This window comes from Rhinopithecus bieti, unplaced genomic scaffold (genome assembly GCF_001698545.2).
Source record: "Rhinopithecus bieti isolate Rb0 unplaced genomic scaffold, ASM169854v2 scaffold_35859, whole genome shotgun sequence".
NCBI classification, from domain to species: domain Eukaryota; kingdom Metazoa; phylum Chordata; class Mammalia; order Primates; family Cercopithecidae; genus Rhinopithecus; species Rhinopithecus bieti.
The window spans coordinates 204913-220290 of NW_016814962.1; the positions used below are offsets into that span (position 1 = coordinate 204913).

The window sequence follows — 15378 nt, forward strand, 5'->3', positions numbered from 1 at the left end:
ACAAGAGTGAGAACGGGAGTCCCTGGAAACCACCTGGGAGAGACTCTACTGTGGGAAGGAAGGATAGAAGCTTCATGGTAGCTCAGACTAGACACACGCAGGTGTTTAAAACATTTCCAAATGGATTTTTTAAAGCAATTATTAGATAGCGGATCTCCAACCCAGCAGCCTCATGGGCAAAGAATGCAGGCCGGGCAATACTGAATCGTTTTTCTTTTTTTCGCTCTTGTGGCCCAGGTCGGAGTGCAGTGGCGCAACCTCGGCTCACCGCAGCGTCTGCCTCCTGGGTTCAAGCAATTCTCCTGCCTCAGCCTCCCAAGTAGCCGGGATTACAGACACGCGCCACCACGCCTGGCTAATTTTTGTACTTTTAATAGAGATGGGGTTTCACCATGTTGGCCAAGCTGGTCTTGAATTCCTGACCTCAGGTGATCTGCCCGTGTCAGCCTCCCAAAGTGCTGGGATTGCAGGTGTGAGCCATTGTGTCTGGGTAATACTGAATCTTTGTAACTCACTGAGGTCAGTTTTCAAAAGTGTTGCTTGAGGCCCAGCATAGTGGCTCACACATATAATCCCAGCACTTTGGGAGGCTGAGGCAGGCAGATCACTTGAGGTCAGGAGTTTGAGACCAGCCTGGCCAACATGGAGAAACCCTGTCTCTACTAAAAATTCTAAAAAATTAGTTGAGCCTGGTGGCTCAACCTGTAATCCCAGCTACTTGGGAGGCTGAGGCAGGAGAATCACTTGAACCCAGGAGGCAGAGGTTGCAGTGAGCTGAGATCCTGCTGCTGTACTCCAGCCTGGGTAGCAAGAGTGAGACTCTATCTCAAAAAAAAAAAAAAAAAAAAAAAAGTTGCTGATGTGTTTGAAAATAATGTTGATCCTGTAATTGCTGTGTGAGTGCCCTTCTAAGCAGTCTGTTAGGCGCTGCCACTACATACACCCTTCCAGAGCCGTTCCCACTTTGCCTCCACTCCCCACCTCGCCCCATAGCTGGGCACTGCCTAATCCTAATTCCTAATTTGTATTTTTTTTTTTGTGTTTTTTTTTTTTTTTTTTTTTTTTGAGATGGAGTCTCTCGTTCTGTTGCCAGGCTGGAGTGCAATGGTGCGATCTCAGCTCACTGCAACCTCCACCTCCCGGGTTCAAGGGATTCTCCTGCCTCAGCCTCCTGAGTAGCTGGGATTGCAGGCATGCACCACCAAGGCCAGCTAATTTTGTATTTTTAGTAGAGATGGGGTTTCTCCATGTTGGTCAGGCTGGTCTTGAACTCCTGACCTCAGGTTATCTGCCCTCCTTGGCCTCCCAAAGTGCTGGGATTACAGGCATGAGCCACTGCGCCCGGCTAATCTGTAGTCTTACCACATCTCTGGCTGCGTGAACTATCAATTACTAAAAAAGACAATTAAAAGCTTCTGCGGGGGTGGTGGATTTGTCCACTTCTCCTGGTATTCTCTCAATGCTTACTTTATGTATTTGAAGCTATTGTTAATTGGGGCATAGGAGTCACAAATGGTTCTGCCTTCTTGGTGAATTGATCTTCTTATTACTATGTCATGTGATACTCCTCATCTCGGTGGCAGGCAGAATAAAGACCCCACCCAAAAGAAGTCTGAATCCTCATCCTTGGGACATGTAGATATGGTAGGTTACATGGCAAAGGGGAACTAAGGTTGCAAGTTGAATGAAGATTGCTAACTAGCTGACAGTAAAATAAAGAGATTATTCTGGACTATCTGGTGGGCCCAATGGAATAAAAAAATTCCTTAAATGTGGGAGAGGGCAAAAGAAAAGGAGATCAAAGTGATCTCAGCAACCTGCCTCAAACACAACTCTCCGAGGTCAGAAACTCTTCCTCTCCAGCCAGGGGGTTGCTAGAGGTCACGCAGGGTGTGCAGTGGCGCGACTTCCCAGAGCTCTGCCAGCACTGTCGGCTGCAGTGTCCTGGCTGCCCACTCCAGCTGAGTTCATGCTTCTAGGCCTTCTGTGGCTACAGATCATGGAACCTCCAGATCAGCAGGAAGCCGCGGACAGACCTGGCCTCAGCACCCGAAGGATGGACAGAGCGTTGCCACGCTTCTCGGGTTGCCGCAGCCCCAGGCGGGGCAAACTTCAGCTGTGCCCTGGCGCGAGGTCGGGGGTCCCTGGGTACCGTCCAGCCTCCTGGCCTCAGGAACCTTCTACATGCGGATGTCGTAGTTTCCTTGACCTCCCTCCTGTACTTGAGGGCCTGTTGACCTCCAGCACCATGGGGCAAGTCACCCCGAACAGGGTCGGCCCTGAGGCCCCGTTGTGTTGCTTTTTTTTTTTTTTGAGATGGAGTCTCTCACTGTTGATGCCCAGGCTAGAGTGCAGTGGCACAATCTCTGCTACTGCAACCTCTGCCTCCCAAGTTCAAGTGATTCTCCTGCCTCAGCCTCCCGAATAGCTGGGACTACAAGCACTCGCCACCACGCCTGTCTAATTTTTGCATTTTTGGTAAAGACAAGGTTTCACCAGGTTGGCCAGGTTGGTCTCGAACTCCTGACCTCAGGTGATCTGCCCGCCTTGGCCTCCCAAAGTACTGGGATTACAGGTGTGAGCCACCGCACCAGGCCACTTGCTTTTGTACATTTAAAAAATTCAGCTGGGCGTGGTGGCTCACGCCTGTAATCCCAGCACTTTGGGACGCCAAGGTGGGCAGATCACCCGAGGTCAGGAGTTCGAGACCAGCCTGACCAACCTGGTGAAACCTTGTCTTTACTAAAAATACAAAAGTTAGCCAGGCATGGTGGCAGTTATCTGTAGTCCCAGTTACTCGGGAGGCTGAGGCAGGAGAATGGCATGAACCTGGGAGGTAGAGATGGTGCCATTGCACTCCAGCCTGGGCAACAGAGCGAGACTCCATCTCAAAAAAAAAAAAAAAAAATTTGGCCCCACGGACTGTTCATGCCTTTAATGCCAACTCTTTGGAAGGACAAGTTGGGCAGATCACCAGCGGTCAGGAGTTCCAGACCAGCCTGACCAACATGGTGAAATCCCATCTCTACTAAAAATACAAAGATTAGCCAGGCGTGGTGGCAGGCACCCGTAATCCCAGCTACTTGGAGGCTGATGCAGGAGAATCCCTTGAACCTGGGAGGCAGAAGCTGCAGTGAGCAGAGATTGTGCTGCTGCAGTGAGCCGAGACTGTGCCGCTGCGCTCCAGCCTGGGTGACAGAGTGAGACTCAATCTCAAGGGAAAAAAAAATTGAAAAAGTGGAAAATTGTGGCAAAATACACATAACAAGGAATTTACCATTGTAACCGTTTTTCAGCAGCACAGGGCACATTCACATTCTTCTGCCACCATCGCCAACATCTGTCGGCAGAACCTTCTCATCTTCCCAGAGACTCTGTCCCAGGAAGCACTCACTCCGCATTTGCTCCCAGCCCCCAGGCCTCCATTCCACTTTGTCTCTGTGCGCTGGGCTCCCCTGTCACCTCCCCACCTGGGTGGGCATCTGTGCGTGTCCTCAGCGTGTGTCGTTCCATGTCTCCACTCGCCACGATGTCCTCAAGCTCCCTCCTGTGGCAGCGTGTGCCAGGATTTCCCTTCCTTTCAAAGGCAGGACAGTGTTCATTGTATTCAGTGTGTTCTCCAGGGTCTCACCAAAAAAAAAAAAAAATTATATATATATATTCCATTGTGCCCTTCCATTGTGAACAGTCCTCCAAATGTGGCGTGTGCTGTGTTCTGCTCATCCATGACTCCGCTGACAGACGCTCGGAGGCTGCCTCTGAGCCTTAGCTGAGCTGCTGAGAATAACGGTGTTAAGAACACGAGGAGGTCTGTTCACGTCCCTGCTTTCCGTTCTCCTGGGTCAGACCCACAGTTGGCATTGCTGGATCTCATGGCAGTTCCGTCTCATCTTCTGGGGTGTCTCCGCGCTGTTCTCCACGGTGGCCACGCTGGCCCACCTTCGCCGGCAGTGTGCAGGGCTCCGGTCTCCCCACAGCCTCGCTGCGCTTGTTGGGTTTCTCCGGGTGTGAGTGTTGTGCCCCTTGCTCACCTTCCTCCCTGGGCAGAGGGAGAGAGTGGGTATGACTGGGCTGTCTGATAGCCAATTGTCACCACTTCGCCCAAGACACAGGGCTGTGGCGGGCGGCGGGGGGCAGTGAAGACAGTTCTCAGGTGGGAGGCCCAACATCTGTGTTTGCACTCACTGTTCTTCACCCAGAGGGCTCTTTTCCCATCAAACCAGCGCCCCAGCCTCGCTGTGCGAGTCCTGAGCTCAGAGGCAGTTTCCGGCCCCCGACACAGCCCGTCTCTTTCATGACAATCACACGCCCTGGGAGGCAGAGCCAGAATCCAAAACACAAGGGGAGACGCAGGCAAGACCCCCGTGGCCAGAGGGGCCACTCCAGCTTCAGCCTGCACAGAGCCGCTCTGGTCTGGCCCCTCCCCGACTTCCGACGGCTCCCCCGCCCACACACTGTCTCGCCCGTGTGGTCTCAGGCAGGGCCTCAGTGTCCCTCAGTCCCACACCCCCTGCTCCAGGTCTCACGCAGCCTTGGGACCTTCACCTCTGGAAACCAGGTCCGTGGTGTCTGTGGCTCTGTGCCCATCTGGTGAGGAGGATGTCCCCCACTCCCTTGCCTCCTGCCACAAGTGACCTCCTGGGAAGACAGCCTTCCTGGCAGGTCAGAAGTAGGGGCAACAGCACCAGGAGACGCATGAATGGGGGGGAGCTGGTGGTCAGCTCCTCATGGCCTGGACCATGCAGGGCTCCCCTGGGACCTGTGGAACAGCCCCCTGACTCAGTACTGCGTCGCCCTCCCCGGAGCCACCAACTACGCCCTCATTCCCATTCCTGGCTTCCCAGAACTTCACAAAAGAATTACGAAATCAGCCCTTCATTTCTCCACGTAGCACCTCTAGATTTATTATTGTTGAGCTAATTGTTATCTCGATAATCTATTTTTTGTGTTAATTTTTGAATTATGAGACAACATGCTTCATAGAAAAATTCTCTTACATGTTCCTCGTACATATTCAAAGCTGGAGAAGGCTCTCTCACCTGGCATATTTTGCAGGTTCCAATCTCAGTGTGGCTCTAAGATAAGCTTTCTAAGTACATGTCATGCGTCTTGTCGGTCCTATCAAGACGTTCACTCTGAGAGTTTAAAATGACCTAGAGAGAGAGTAGGTTGAAATCGCTTTAGGGAAATCAGATTAAATGACAAGTTAACCCATTGACAAAATGGCTAGTGAGTATTTACTAATTTACTAAGTGCCCCGTTGATTTGTATATGTTTGTTTTTTTATTATTTATTTATTATACTTTAAGTTCTAGGGAACATGTGCACAGCGTGCAGGTGTTTTTTAAGTGTTAAGGATCTGCCGTTGCATCCCACAGGATAAATACAAGCAAGGTTCCACGCCAACAGGCATCAAAACACCACATCAGGCACTGCGACTACGTACGATTCTTTTTTTTTTTTTTGAGATGGAGTCTTGCTCTGTCATCCAGGCTGGAGTGCAGTGGCGCAATCTCGGCTCACTGCAACCTCTGTCTCCTGGGTTCAAACTATTCTCCTGCCGCAGCCTCCTGAGTAGCTGGGACTACATGCACGCACCACCATGCCCAGCTAGTTTTTGTATTTTTAGTAGAGACGAGGGTCTCACCCTGTTGGGCAGGATGGTCTCCAACTCCTGACCTCAAATGATCTACCCACCTCGGCCTCCCAAAGTGCTAGGATGACAGGCGTGAGCCGCCGCACCTGGCCTATGTACTGTTGTTGCTTGTCAATTATACCTTTATAAAGCTGGGAGAGAAAAGAAAGTTGATGAGCTTTCACAGAAGACATAAAAATAGCCCCTAAGGGCCCGGTGTGGTAACTCATGCCTGTAAATCCCAGCACTCTGAGAGGCTGAGGTGGGAGGATTGCTGGAGTCCAGGAGTTCAAGACCAGCCTGGGCAATACAGTAACATCCCATACCTACAAAAATATCAGCAGGTATGATGGTGCACACGTGTCGTCCCAGCTACTCAGGAGGCTGAGGTGGGAGGATCGCTTGAGCCCAGGAGGTAGGAGTGCCATGAGCTGTGATTGCGTTGCTGCACTCCAGCCTGGGCTACAGAGAGAGACCCCGTCCCAAAAAGAATAAAGCTCCTAAAATCTGAAAAATGCTCAACTCCACTTCTAATCAAAGAAATGCAAACATGGCACAAACTGCAAACATCGGCGCCCCGGGCGGCGGTGCCAAGCCTGTAAGTCGCAGCAACTTTGGGAGGCCGAGACGGCGGGGGGATCCACCGAGGTCAGAAGGAGTGCGGTAAGACATCCTGGCTACATGGTGAAACCCCGTCCTCTACTAAAAACATACAAAAAATGCCGGGGTGAGGGTGGCGGGCGCCCTGTGAAGTCCCAGCTACTCGGGAGCGGCCTGAGGCAAGGAGATATGGCGTAAACCCAGGAGGCGAGCTTGCAGTGGGACTGAGGGATCCGCACTGCATACTCCAGCCCGGGCGACCAGAGCGAGGATGGCCGTCTCAAAAAAAAAAAAACAAAAAAAAAAGAAATGCAAGAACATGAATACGTCGTTGAAAGACAGCCTTTTCCCTAACAGTCCTTTTTTTTTTTTTTTTGAGACGGAGTCCTGGACGTCTGTCCCGTGCCAGGCCTGCAGTGCGTGGGGCCACGTATCTCAGATCGACTGCCAAGACTCCCGCGACCCGGTTCACGCCATTCGCTGCCTCGAGCCTCTCCAAGGGTAGCTGGGACTACAGGCGCCGCCACCTTCGCCCGGCTAGTTTTTTGTTACTTTTTAGTGAGACGGGGTTTCACCGCGCGTCCCACCGCCAGGATGGTCTCGATCTCCTGACCCGTCGTGAGCTCCGCCCGTCTCGGCCGTCCGCCAAAGTGGCGGATTACAGCTTGAGCCACCGGCCCGGCCCAATAAAATGCCTTTTAAAATCTTTTGGCCTATCATGTTGGCAAAATAAAGAACTTTTAAACTCATAGTGTTTGAGAATAGGCAGTGGTATCCTTACACAGGACTGATGGAAGTATGAATTGGCTTGCAGCAAAATTTTGCAACATGTTTCCAAAAATCTTAAACGTGCTTCACTTTTGACCTGGATAAACCACTTCTAGGAATTTTTCCTGGCTACCCGACGTGTGACGTGCACATGGCCTGGAAGCTGTGTCACCCACGGCATGAGGGGCCCGGAGGAGGGAGGCATGGCGGGCGGGCAGCAGATGGCTCAGGGCATGCAGGGGGGTGGTGCAGGGCACCCAGGGGCCTGTCCCTCTACTTCCTTCCCTAATCTGAGGTGCCTCTAAAACAGGCACGACCCTGACCAGCCAAAGAGGGTTTGCAGGGAGGAGAGTGCCCTGAACCCATTCGCAGATGGTATTTATGCCTCTCCCAAAGCCCTGCAAAGCCTGAGGGTCTCACTCTGCTGTTTCCGGGCCCTACAGTGCAGGGACGGAGGCTGAGCCTGGCAGCTGCCTCACTAACTCCAATCCTGCCTGCCTAGTGCCAGGCCCGACCCCCCACCCCATGCTGCCTGGTACTGCCCTCTGTCAGCTGAGACCCTCATGGGAAGCCAGCAGGTGCAGTCAGTCCCCTGGGCCACACTCCCTTTAAAGGGCAGGGCCGGGCCCCAGCTACAGGCAGAGCCCTACACAGCAAGGCCCCTTTGGGCCTGAGGCTTGTATGTTGAGAGGCTGGCCAGAGGCGCTCCCTGGAGCCATTTGCTCTTCCCACCCGTCCCACGTGGCTCTTGCAAGAATTCTCTGGAAGCTGCTCGAAAGTGAGGCAGAAACCAGGCACACCCACACCAAGGGCTCTGGGCCAGCAGGTAGGGCTGCCTGTGTGTTGACATCCCCAGCTGCCCTTTCAAGTATATTTCTGTTAAAGAAAAGTATCTTGGCCCTTCAAGCTGGGAACTGCTCAGGGCCAATCTGCCTTCCGTTCTATTCAAAGTCATCCCTCTGCTCACTGAGACAGATGCATATTCTGATGGCCTCCTTTGGAAAGACTTATCAGAAACTGAAAATAATGCAACCATTTGTGTCCCACCTACCTGTGACATACCCACAGGTAGGTGAGAGACAGATAGTTGGGAAGCCCCCTTCCTGCTTCGAGTTGTCCCCACCTTTCTGGACGGAACCAATGTACGTCTCACATATATTGACTGATGTCTCTTGTCTCCCTAAAATGCATGAAACCAGGCTGTGCCCGACCACCCTGGGCATGTCATCAGGACTTCCTGAGGCTGTGTCACAGATGCGTGTCCTCAACTTTAGCAAATAAAACTCCTAAAATGATTGAGACTTGTCTCGTCATTTTTTAACAACTGGAAAAACGGGAAGCCACGATTACAGGAAGCTCGTTAACTTATGGAGAATTTTAAAGCAATACCTTGAAAACACATTAAAAAATGAGACACTGAGTCAAGAAAGAATCAAGAAAAGCCATCTCCAAAGTGACGCCCCCTCGGCGGTGGGTGGTGTGGGCTGGAGGTGTTCCTGGGCTACCCATTCTGCCCCCACCCTCCCAGTGGCTGGAATAAGTGTGCACTCCTCCCTGCATCTTAGGCCAGCCCCCTGAGTGGAAAAGGTGGGGCAGCGCTGAGGGTCTTCAGACTCTCCCTCGGGTGCCTGTGTGCTGGACGCTGCCCTCCCGGCTGCTGCTCTGCTAAGATCTGTGTGGCCCTGTCGTCTGGCTGCTGCGCCCAGCTCCGAGGTCCAGCAAGAGATGCAGGGCTCTCTGGCCATGCCCAAAACAGAGGGGGTCAGTAGGTGAGGAAGCAGTGAGTGGAACCAGAAGGGCCAAGGAAGGCAGACCCCCAGCCAGGCAGGGGGTGCCGAGTGGGCTGGGGACACACCAGAGCCACCTGCGACCAGTCCAGTTCCTTCTGAGCCCCAGGGGTGTGGGGGGCCCCACCAGCCTCACACCGGGCCTGGCTTCCCTCCTCAGCTGCCGAGCCCCGCTTCAGGGGCCCTAGAAGCCCGCATACTTTTGCTTGCTGGTGTCTACTCCGATTCTGCAGCCACCCCCTCCCCACCTTTCAAATTCTGAATAACACGAGACAGGGACCTCTCCTGTCAAATGAGCTGGAGTGAGCACAGGGAACTGCTGCCTGAGACCCCTGGACCCCATCGGAATGACTGAGCCGCCCAGGAAGGGGCTCCCGGGGAGTCTGCCTCTTTCACTTTAACTGGACCAAGGGTTCTGGAAACCCTCCCAAACCTGGGAGGATGAGCTCTTGCTAGTCCAGGGCTGTGCCGCCCAGTCACCCCAACGCCAGCCAGCAACCCTGGGGCAGAGGGCTGCAAGCACTTCTGCAAAACCAAAGGAAGTGGCAGCTGAAGTGAAAATGCACGCTCCCCTCCGGGCCCGGCCCCAGGCGGAGGCTTTCCCAGAGAGGCCCTCTGGGCCTGTATGTTGAGAGCAGAGACTAGCCAGGGGCAGGCGCCAGAGCCACCTTCCCATCCAACTGGTCCCGTGTGGCCCATGTGGCTCGAGCTGCTGATGTCCAGATCCCGCCACGTGCCTGACCTTTGGGCACCGACAGCCTGGCAAGGATGCCTGGAAAGAGTCAGGGGGCCCAGGAGGAGGCCTGGTGAGAACAACCCAGGGCAGGGCGGCCAGAGAGCTGGGCCCACTGGGACGTCCCAACTCGCTCGCACCGAGGTCCAGCTCCTCACCACGCATGGCCAACCCGGCTTGAGCGTCAGGGGAGCCCTGCACCAGCCCGTCGCTTCTCAGAACACATTCAAGCTTTGTCCGGCATTCCCTGCCGGACAGGTCCACGGCCTCAGGCAGCCCACCGGCCTCTTCTGAGGGCCTTCCTGGACCGGGGTCCGGGGTCCCGCCAGCACCTGCTCACCATCAGTTTGCTGCACCTGCTACTCCTGCCTCAGGGAGCCTCTGCCTCCCCTCGAGGTGAGTGAGCTCAGGATAGGGGCTCAGGGCCCTCTCTTCGGCCAGCCCAGGGGCCCCACCCGCCAGCTGCAGTGTAGTGGTCTATCCCGGCCCGGGGCCAGGGCTGTTTCCTCCACAGAAAGGGGTATGGGTTACAGCAGGCTGCCCACATTTCAGGCACTACTCTTCCCGGGGAGGGTGCAGTGGGGCTCGGGTCGTCTCTCAGCTTCCCCGGGGCTGGGTCTTCAAGTGGAAGGACAAGGCCAGGCAGAGGTTTCCTGTGTTGTTCCACTCAGGAAGCAGGCACCACCCTCCTGGGGTGAGGGGAGCTCTGCCTGGGCTGTGCGTGGAGACTGCCCTTCCTCTCATCGCCCCAGCTGTCTGGACCACCGGTGGGGCTCCTCTCAGCTGTGGGATGGGTGGGAGTGACCAAGCCCTGTGGGAAAGGTGCCCAGTGCAGACTTTCACTCCTGAAATGGCAGCAAGGTGCCCCCAGCCCGCCGGAGGCTCGGGTAGGGGACAGCATGCTCACAGCACCAGCAGTGCCAGCCTGGCCTGGTGGACTCTGGGGAACTCTGTTTTTGGTCTGCTCTGAGGGACTGTGACGGGCTGAAGCCCCCTTATCACCGTCCAACTCCACCTGGATTCAGAGCAGCATGGCCAGACATGATGGCCATGGTGAGGTCCCTCGGATGACTCCAGCCACGAAGCCACAGTGTGGGTGGGCCCAGGTCAGCCTGACCCTCCGGTCCACCCACCCCTGCGCTCCAGCTGCATCTCTCACCCCTGCTGGCCCTGGACCCCTGCCTCCACCTCCCCTCAGCAAATGACCAAGCCCCTCATCTCCCAGCCTCCATGCTGGGCAAATGTGTCACTGTTCAGCTCCATCTTCAAGCCACACCTTGGCAGCCCACTGAGGCCAGCCCTCCACTGCTCTCTGGATTTCTCTCTCCAGTGTCCAACCTGCCTTTCTCCTGCTCCCAGTGTGCGGGCTCAGTGTGCGGGCTCCGAGGCCTGCTCTGCCCTCCGCACCTCTTCCGTGCTTCCTCCGTGAACCCATGTTTCATTCTTTCTTCTTTTTCTTTTCTTTTCTTTTTTTTTTTTTTTTTTTTGAGACGGATCTCGCTCTGTCGCCTAAGGCTGGAGCGCAGTGGCCGGGATCCAGCTCACTGCACAGCCCGCCTACCCGGTGTTCACGGCCATTCTCCTGCCCTCAGCCTCCCGAGTAGCTGGGACTACAAGGCGCCCACCCACCTCGCCCGGCTAGGTTTTTGTATTTTTTAGTAGAGACGGGGTTTTCATCAGTGTTAGCCAGGATGGTCTCGATCTCCTGACCTCGTGATCCGCCCGTCTCGCGCCCTCCCAAAGTGCTGGGATTACAGGCTTGAGTCCCACCGCAACCGCCCGGCCTTTTTTTTTTTTTTTTATTTTTTTTGAGATGGAGTCTTGCTCTGCCACCCAGGCTGGAGTAAAGTGGCATGATCTCGGCTCACTGAAGCCTCTACCTCCCAGGTTCAAGCAATTCTCCCGCCTCAGCCTCCCGAGTGGCTGGGACTACAGGCACACCACCATGTTCAGCTAATTTTTTTGTATTTTTAATAGAAATGGGGTTTCGCCATGTTGCCTAGGCAGGTCTCGAACTCCTGGGCTCAAGTGATCCTCCTGCCTCAGCCTCCCAAAGTGCTGGGATTACAGGTGTGAGCCACCACGCCCAGCTTTTTTTTTTCTTTAACTACTATTAAAATTGTTCTCTCTCTCTCTCCCTCACCTTCTCCCTCTCTCTCTCTCTCACTTTATTTATTTGTTTGTTTGTTTATTTATTTATTTTGGAGAAAAGATCTCACTCCCTCATCCAGGCTGGAGTATAGTGGCAAAATCTCTGCTCAGCGAAACCTCCACCTCCTGGGCTCAAATCATCCTCCCTTCTGAGTAACTGGGACTACAGGCACCTGCTACCACGCCCAGTTAATCTACAGGCACCTGCTACCACGCCCAGTTAATGTTTGTATTTTTATTCGTAGAGACCTGGTTTCGCTATGTTGCCCAGGCTGGTCTGGAACTCCTGGGCTCAAGAAATCCGCCCACCTCAGCCTCCCAAAGTGCTGGGATTACAGGCGTGAGCCACCACACCCGGCCAATGAATCCATTTTCCAGATTAGAGAAGCGCCACATGCTGCTGGGATGGACATTCCAATAACAGGATCTAGCGTGACCTCACCCAGCCACTGTCCCTGGAGCTCTCTGGCCTGCAGTGGCTGTGCTCCTCCAGTCTTTTAAAATCTATTTTGTAACATTTTTTCTTTTTTTTGAGGTGGAGTTTCGCTCTCGTTGCCCAGGCTGGAGTACAATGGTGCGATCTTGGCTCACTATAACCTCCGCCTCCCGAGTTCAAGTGAGTCTCCTGCCTCAGCCTCCCAAGTAGCTGGGATTACAGGTGCCCGCCACCACGCCTGGCTAATTTTTTGTATTTTTAATAGAGACGGGGTTTCACCATATTGGTCAGGATGGTCTTGAACTCCTGACCTCAGCTGATCCGTCCCCCTCGGCCTCCCAAAGTGCTGGGATTACAGGCATGAGCCACCACACGCCCGGCCTATTTTGTAACTTTTATTATGAAACTTTTCAGACAGACACAAAAGGACAGAGAAGGAGCCCTGACCCTGCCATGTGCAGGGAGCAGTTCCTCATTCCACCCTGTGTGCCAAAAACAGCTCCTCAGGCTGCTGAGGTCTGTCTTGTGGGTTACCATTTCTTTCTTTCTTCCTTCCTTCCTTCCTTCCTTCCTTCCTTCCTTCCTTCCTTCCTCTCTTTCTCTCTTTCTCTCTTTCTCTCTTTCTTTTTTGAGATGGAGTTTCGCTCCCGTTTCCCAGGCTGGAGTGCAATGGCACGATCTCGGCTCACCGCAACCTCTGCCTCCTGGGTTCAAGCGATTCTCCTGTCTCAGCCTCCCAAGTAGCTGGGATTACAGGCATGTGCCACCATACCGGGCTAATTTTATATTTTTAGTAGAGATGGGGTTTCACCATATTGGTTACGCTGGTCTTGAACTCCTGACCTCATGTGATCCACCCGCCTCAGCCTACCAAAGTGCTGGGATTACAGGCGTGAGCCACTGCACCTGGCTGGATTGCCTGTAATTTCTAAGCTGTTTCACGGTTGCTGGCCATTTCTAGCCATTTCCGTCTTTCACTGTGACCTCGTTTCTGCCGTCACATTTGAGACAAACCCTAGGGAGGGAAATGTTGAGTCACGGGCTCCACCACGCCCGTCCAAATCCCAGAGTCAACTTTCTTATTTTTCCCAATTTGACAGATTCTCTTTTTTTGAGAGGGAGGTTTGCTTTTATTGCCCAGGCTGGAGTGCAATGGCCCATCTGGCTCACTGCAAGCTCCTCCTCCCGGGTTCAAATTCTCCCGCCTCAGCCTCCCGAGTAGCTGGGATTACAGATGTGTGTCACCACGCCCAGCTAATTTTTGTATTTTTAGTAGAGACGGGATTTCAACATGTTGGTCAGGCTGGTCTCGAACTCCTGACCTCAAATGATCCACCCACCTTGGCCTCCCAAAGTGCTGGGATTACAAGCGTGGGCCACCGCACCTGGCCCTAGTTTGATAGATATTTTTAATGTATCTTTCAGAGACACATTTGCGTTTATTTGACTGCTGGTGAGGTGAGTCTTTCAGGCATTCTGAGTTCTTATCTTATCCCATCTCATCTTATCTTATCCCTATTCTTATCTTTCTTTTCTTGCTTTTTTTTTTTTTTTTTTTTTTTTGAGACGAGTCTCGTTCTGTCACCCAGGTAGGAGTGCAATGGCACGATCTCGGCTCACTGCAACCTCCGTCTCCAGGGCTCAAGCAATTCTCCTGCCCTGGCCTCCTGAGTAGCTGGGATTCCAGGCGTGTGCAACCACGCCTGGCTAATTTTTGTATTTTTAGTAGAGACGGGGTTTCACCACGTTGGTCGGGCTGGTCTCGAACTCCTGACCTCAGGTAATTCGCCTGCCTCGGCCTCCCAAAGTGCTGCGATTACAGGTGTGAGCCCCTGTGCCCAGCCCCTATCCTCAACTCCTTCCAGGAGCCTCTGCCCTCCCACCTAGGCCTGGCGAATCTTCTGAAACATCATTTTGTGCTCAGCCCAACTGGCCAGTCTTCAGCGGTCAGTCCCAGCCCCTTGCAGCGGTGCAGACCCATGTCATGCACTTGACAGAATGTATGGCCCCCCTGCTGTACCCGGTGTGCCAGATACCAACCCAGAGGCCGGTGACCTGCCCAGACCCAGGATCTTGTCACGTGACTGGGCCAACTGCCACTCACCCCAGCACAGGCCCCACTGCCCTGCTTCTCCCTCTGTGTAACCCCACAAGCAGCACAGGCCCCACAGAGAGAAGCCTGACCCTTCAGTGCCCCCCACCAATCATGGAAGCAAGTGGCCAAGGAGAGATTCCAGGGACAAGTCCAGCCCCCTGACTCACCACCATCTGGCCCAGTAGCCAGGGAAGCCTTTTCCAGAAGAAAGTCTCCAGGAAGGTGGCGGTGACAAAGGTACAACGGAAGCTATTGTCCCTCTCCCCAAATCCTCTACCCCATCACATCTGTGGTCACTGGGGTCCTGGGTTATCTCTTGGGAGGGACCCCAGATTAAGAACCCTCAACAAAGCCTCCATTTTACCAACCTTTGCCTTCAGATCCCCTTTGCCCCCCTCCAGCTCCCAGCCCCCAGCCCCATCCCAGGGCCTGAGCCCCCAGGCCCACTCCCCAGTGCGCAGAGCCCAGCTACTTACCCAGGGCCCTGCCTGTGCGGCTGGCCTTCCACCCCTCCCTGCAGTCCTAGCTGAGGTTTCAGGAAGTAGCAGGGGTCCAATTATGTTCTCTCTAGAACTCCCCTAACCACAAACAGGGCTGAGCTTGGGGTTAGCCAACCCGGGCTGGGGTATCTCACTGGTGATGACAGTGTGGTCTCGTCATCTTCCTGCGGGTGGGAGTGGCAGGAAACCCCAGACTTACCTCTGTTGGCAATAACAGCACCAGAGCCAGGCTCCACTCACTCAGGAGCTCCCAGGCAGGGGCTAGGGCCTGGCACGGCACGGCGGCTGTCCGTGTGTCCCCAGACAGGCAAGGCAGGACACGTGGCAGGGAGGGGCCCTGGAAAGACAAAATCCAGCTCCTCTGCAGCTCAGGTCTGGTGTTGCCAGCTCGGGCCAGGCAAGCATGGAGCAGGGTGACTTTCCAGAGGCTGTGTCCTCCCAGTAGTCCCTGTCCGGGGTGCCAGGAGTGGAGAGGCGAAGTGTGCCCACTGCAGCCCCAGGACCAGGATGGCACCTGCATGTCCTGGAAGGCTCAGCACAGCCACTGCACACGAGCACCCTCATCTCCCCGCCTCCCCTTCCTGGGGCAGGGCCATGTGGGAAGAACAGCCGACTGCACACTCCACATTCCTCCCCTAGCCCTACCTCAACCCCTCCTGCATCCAGAACCAAG

General features: G+C 54.3%; 1 protein-coding gene across 5 annotated transcripts in view; it reads right to left on the minus strand.

Moving 5' to 3' along the window:
• Positions 1-14851, minus strand: part of GPR132 (G protein-coupled receptor 132) — a 53568-nt gene extending 38717 nt beyond the window's left edge. For 2 of the 5 annotated variants that reach the window (XR_001881600.1, XR_001881599.1), the window contains exons 1-3: positions 14682-14741; positions 5040-5153; positions 3278-4039 (exon numbers count right to left, since the gene is read on the minus strand). Coding sequence is in view for 2 of the 5 variants with exons in the window: in XM_017852838.1 (XP_017708327.1) it covers positions 3278-3311 (34 nt within the window). In the remaining 3 variants the exon portion in view is untranslated. Of the gene's footprint in view, positions 1-3277; positions 4040-5039; positions 5154-14681 lie in introns of all 5 variants that reach the window. The other 3 variants (XM_017852838.1, XM_017852839.1, XM_017852840.1) reach the window with 3 other exon arrangements.
• Positions 14852-15378: the final 527 nt, after the last annotated feature.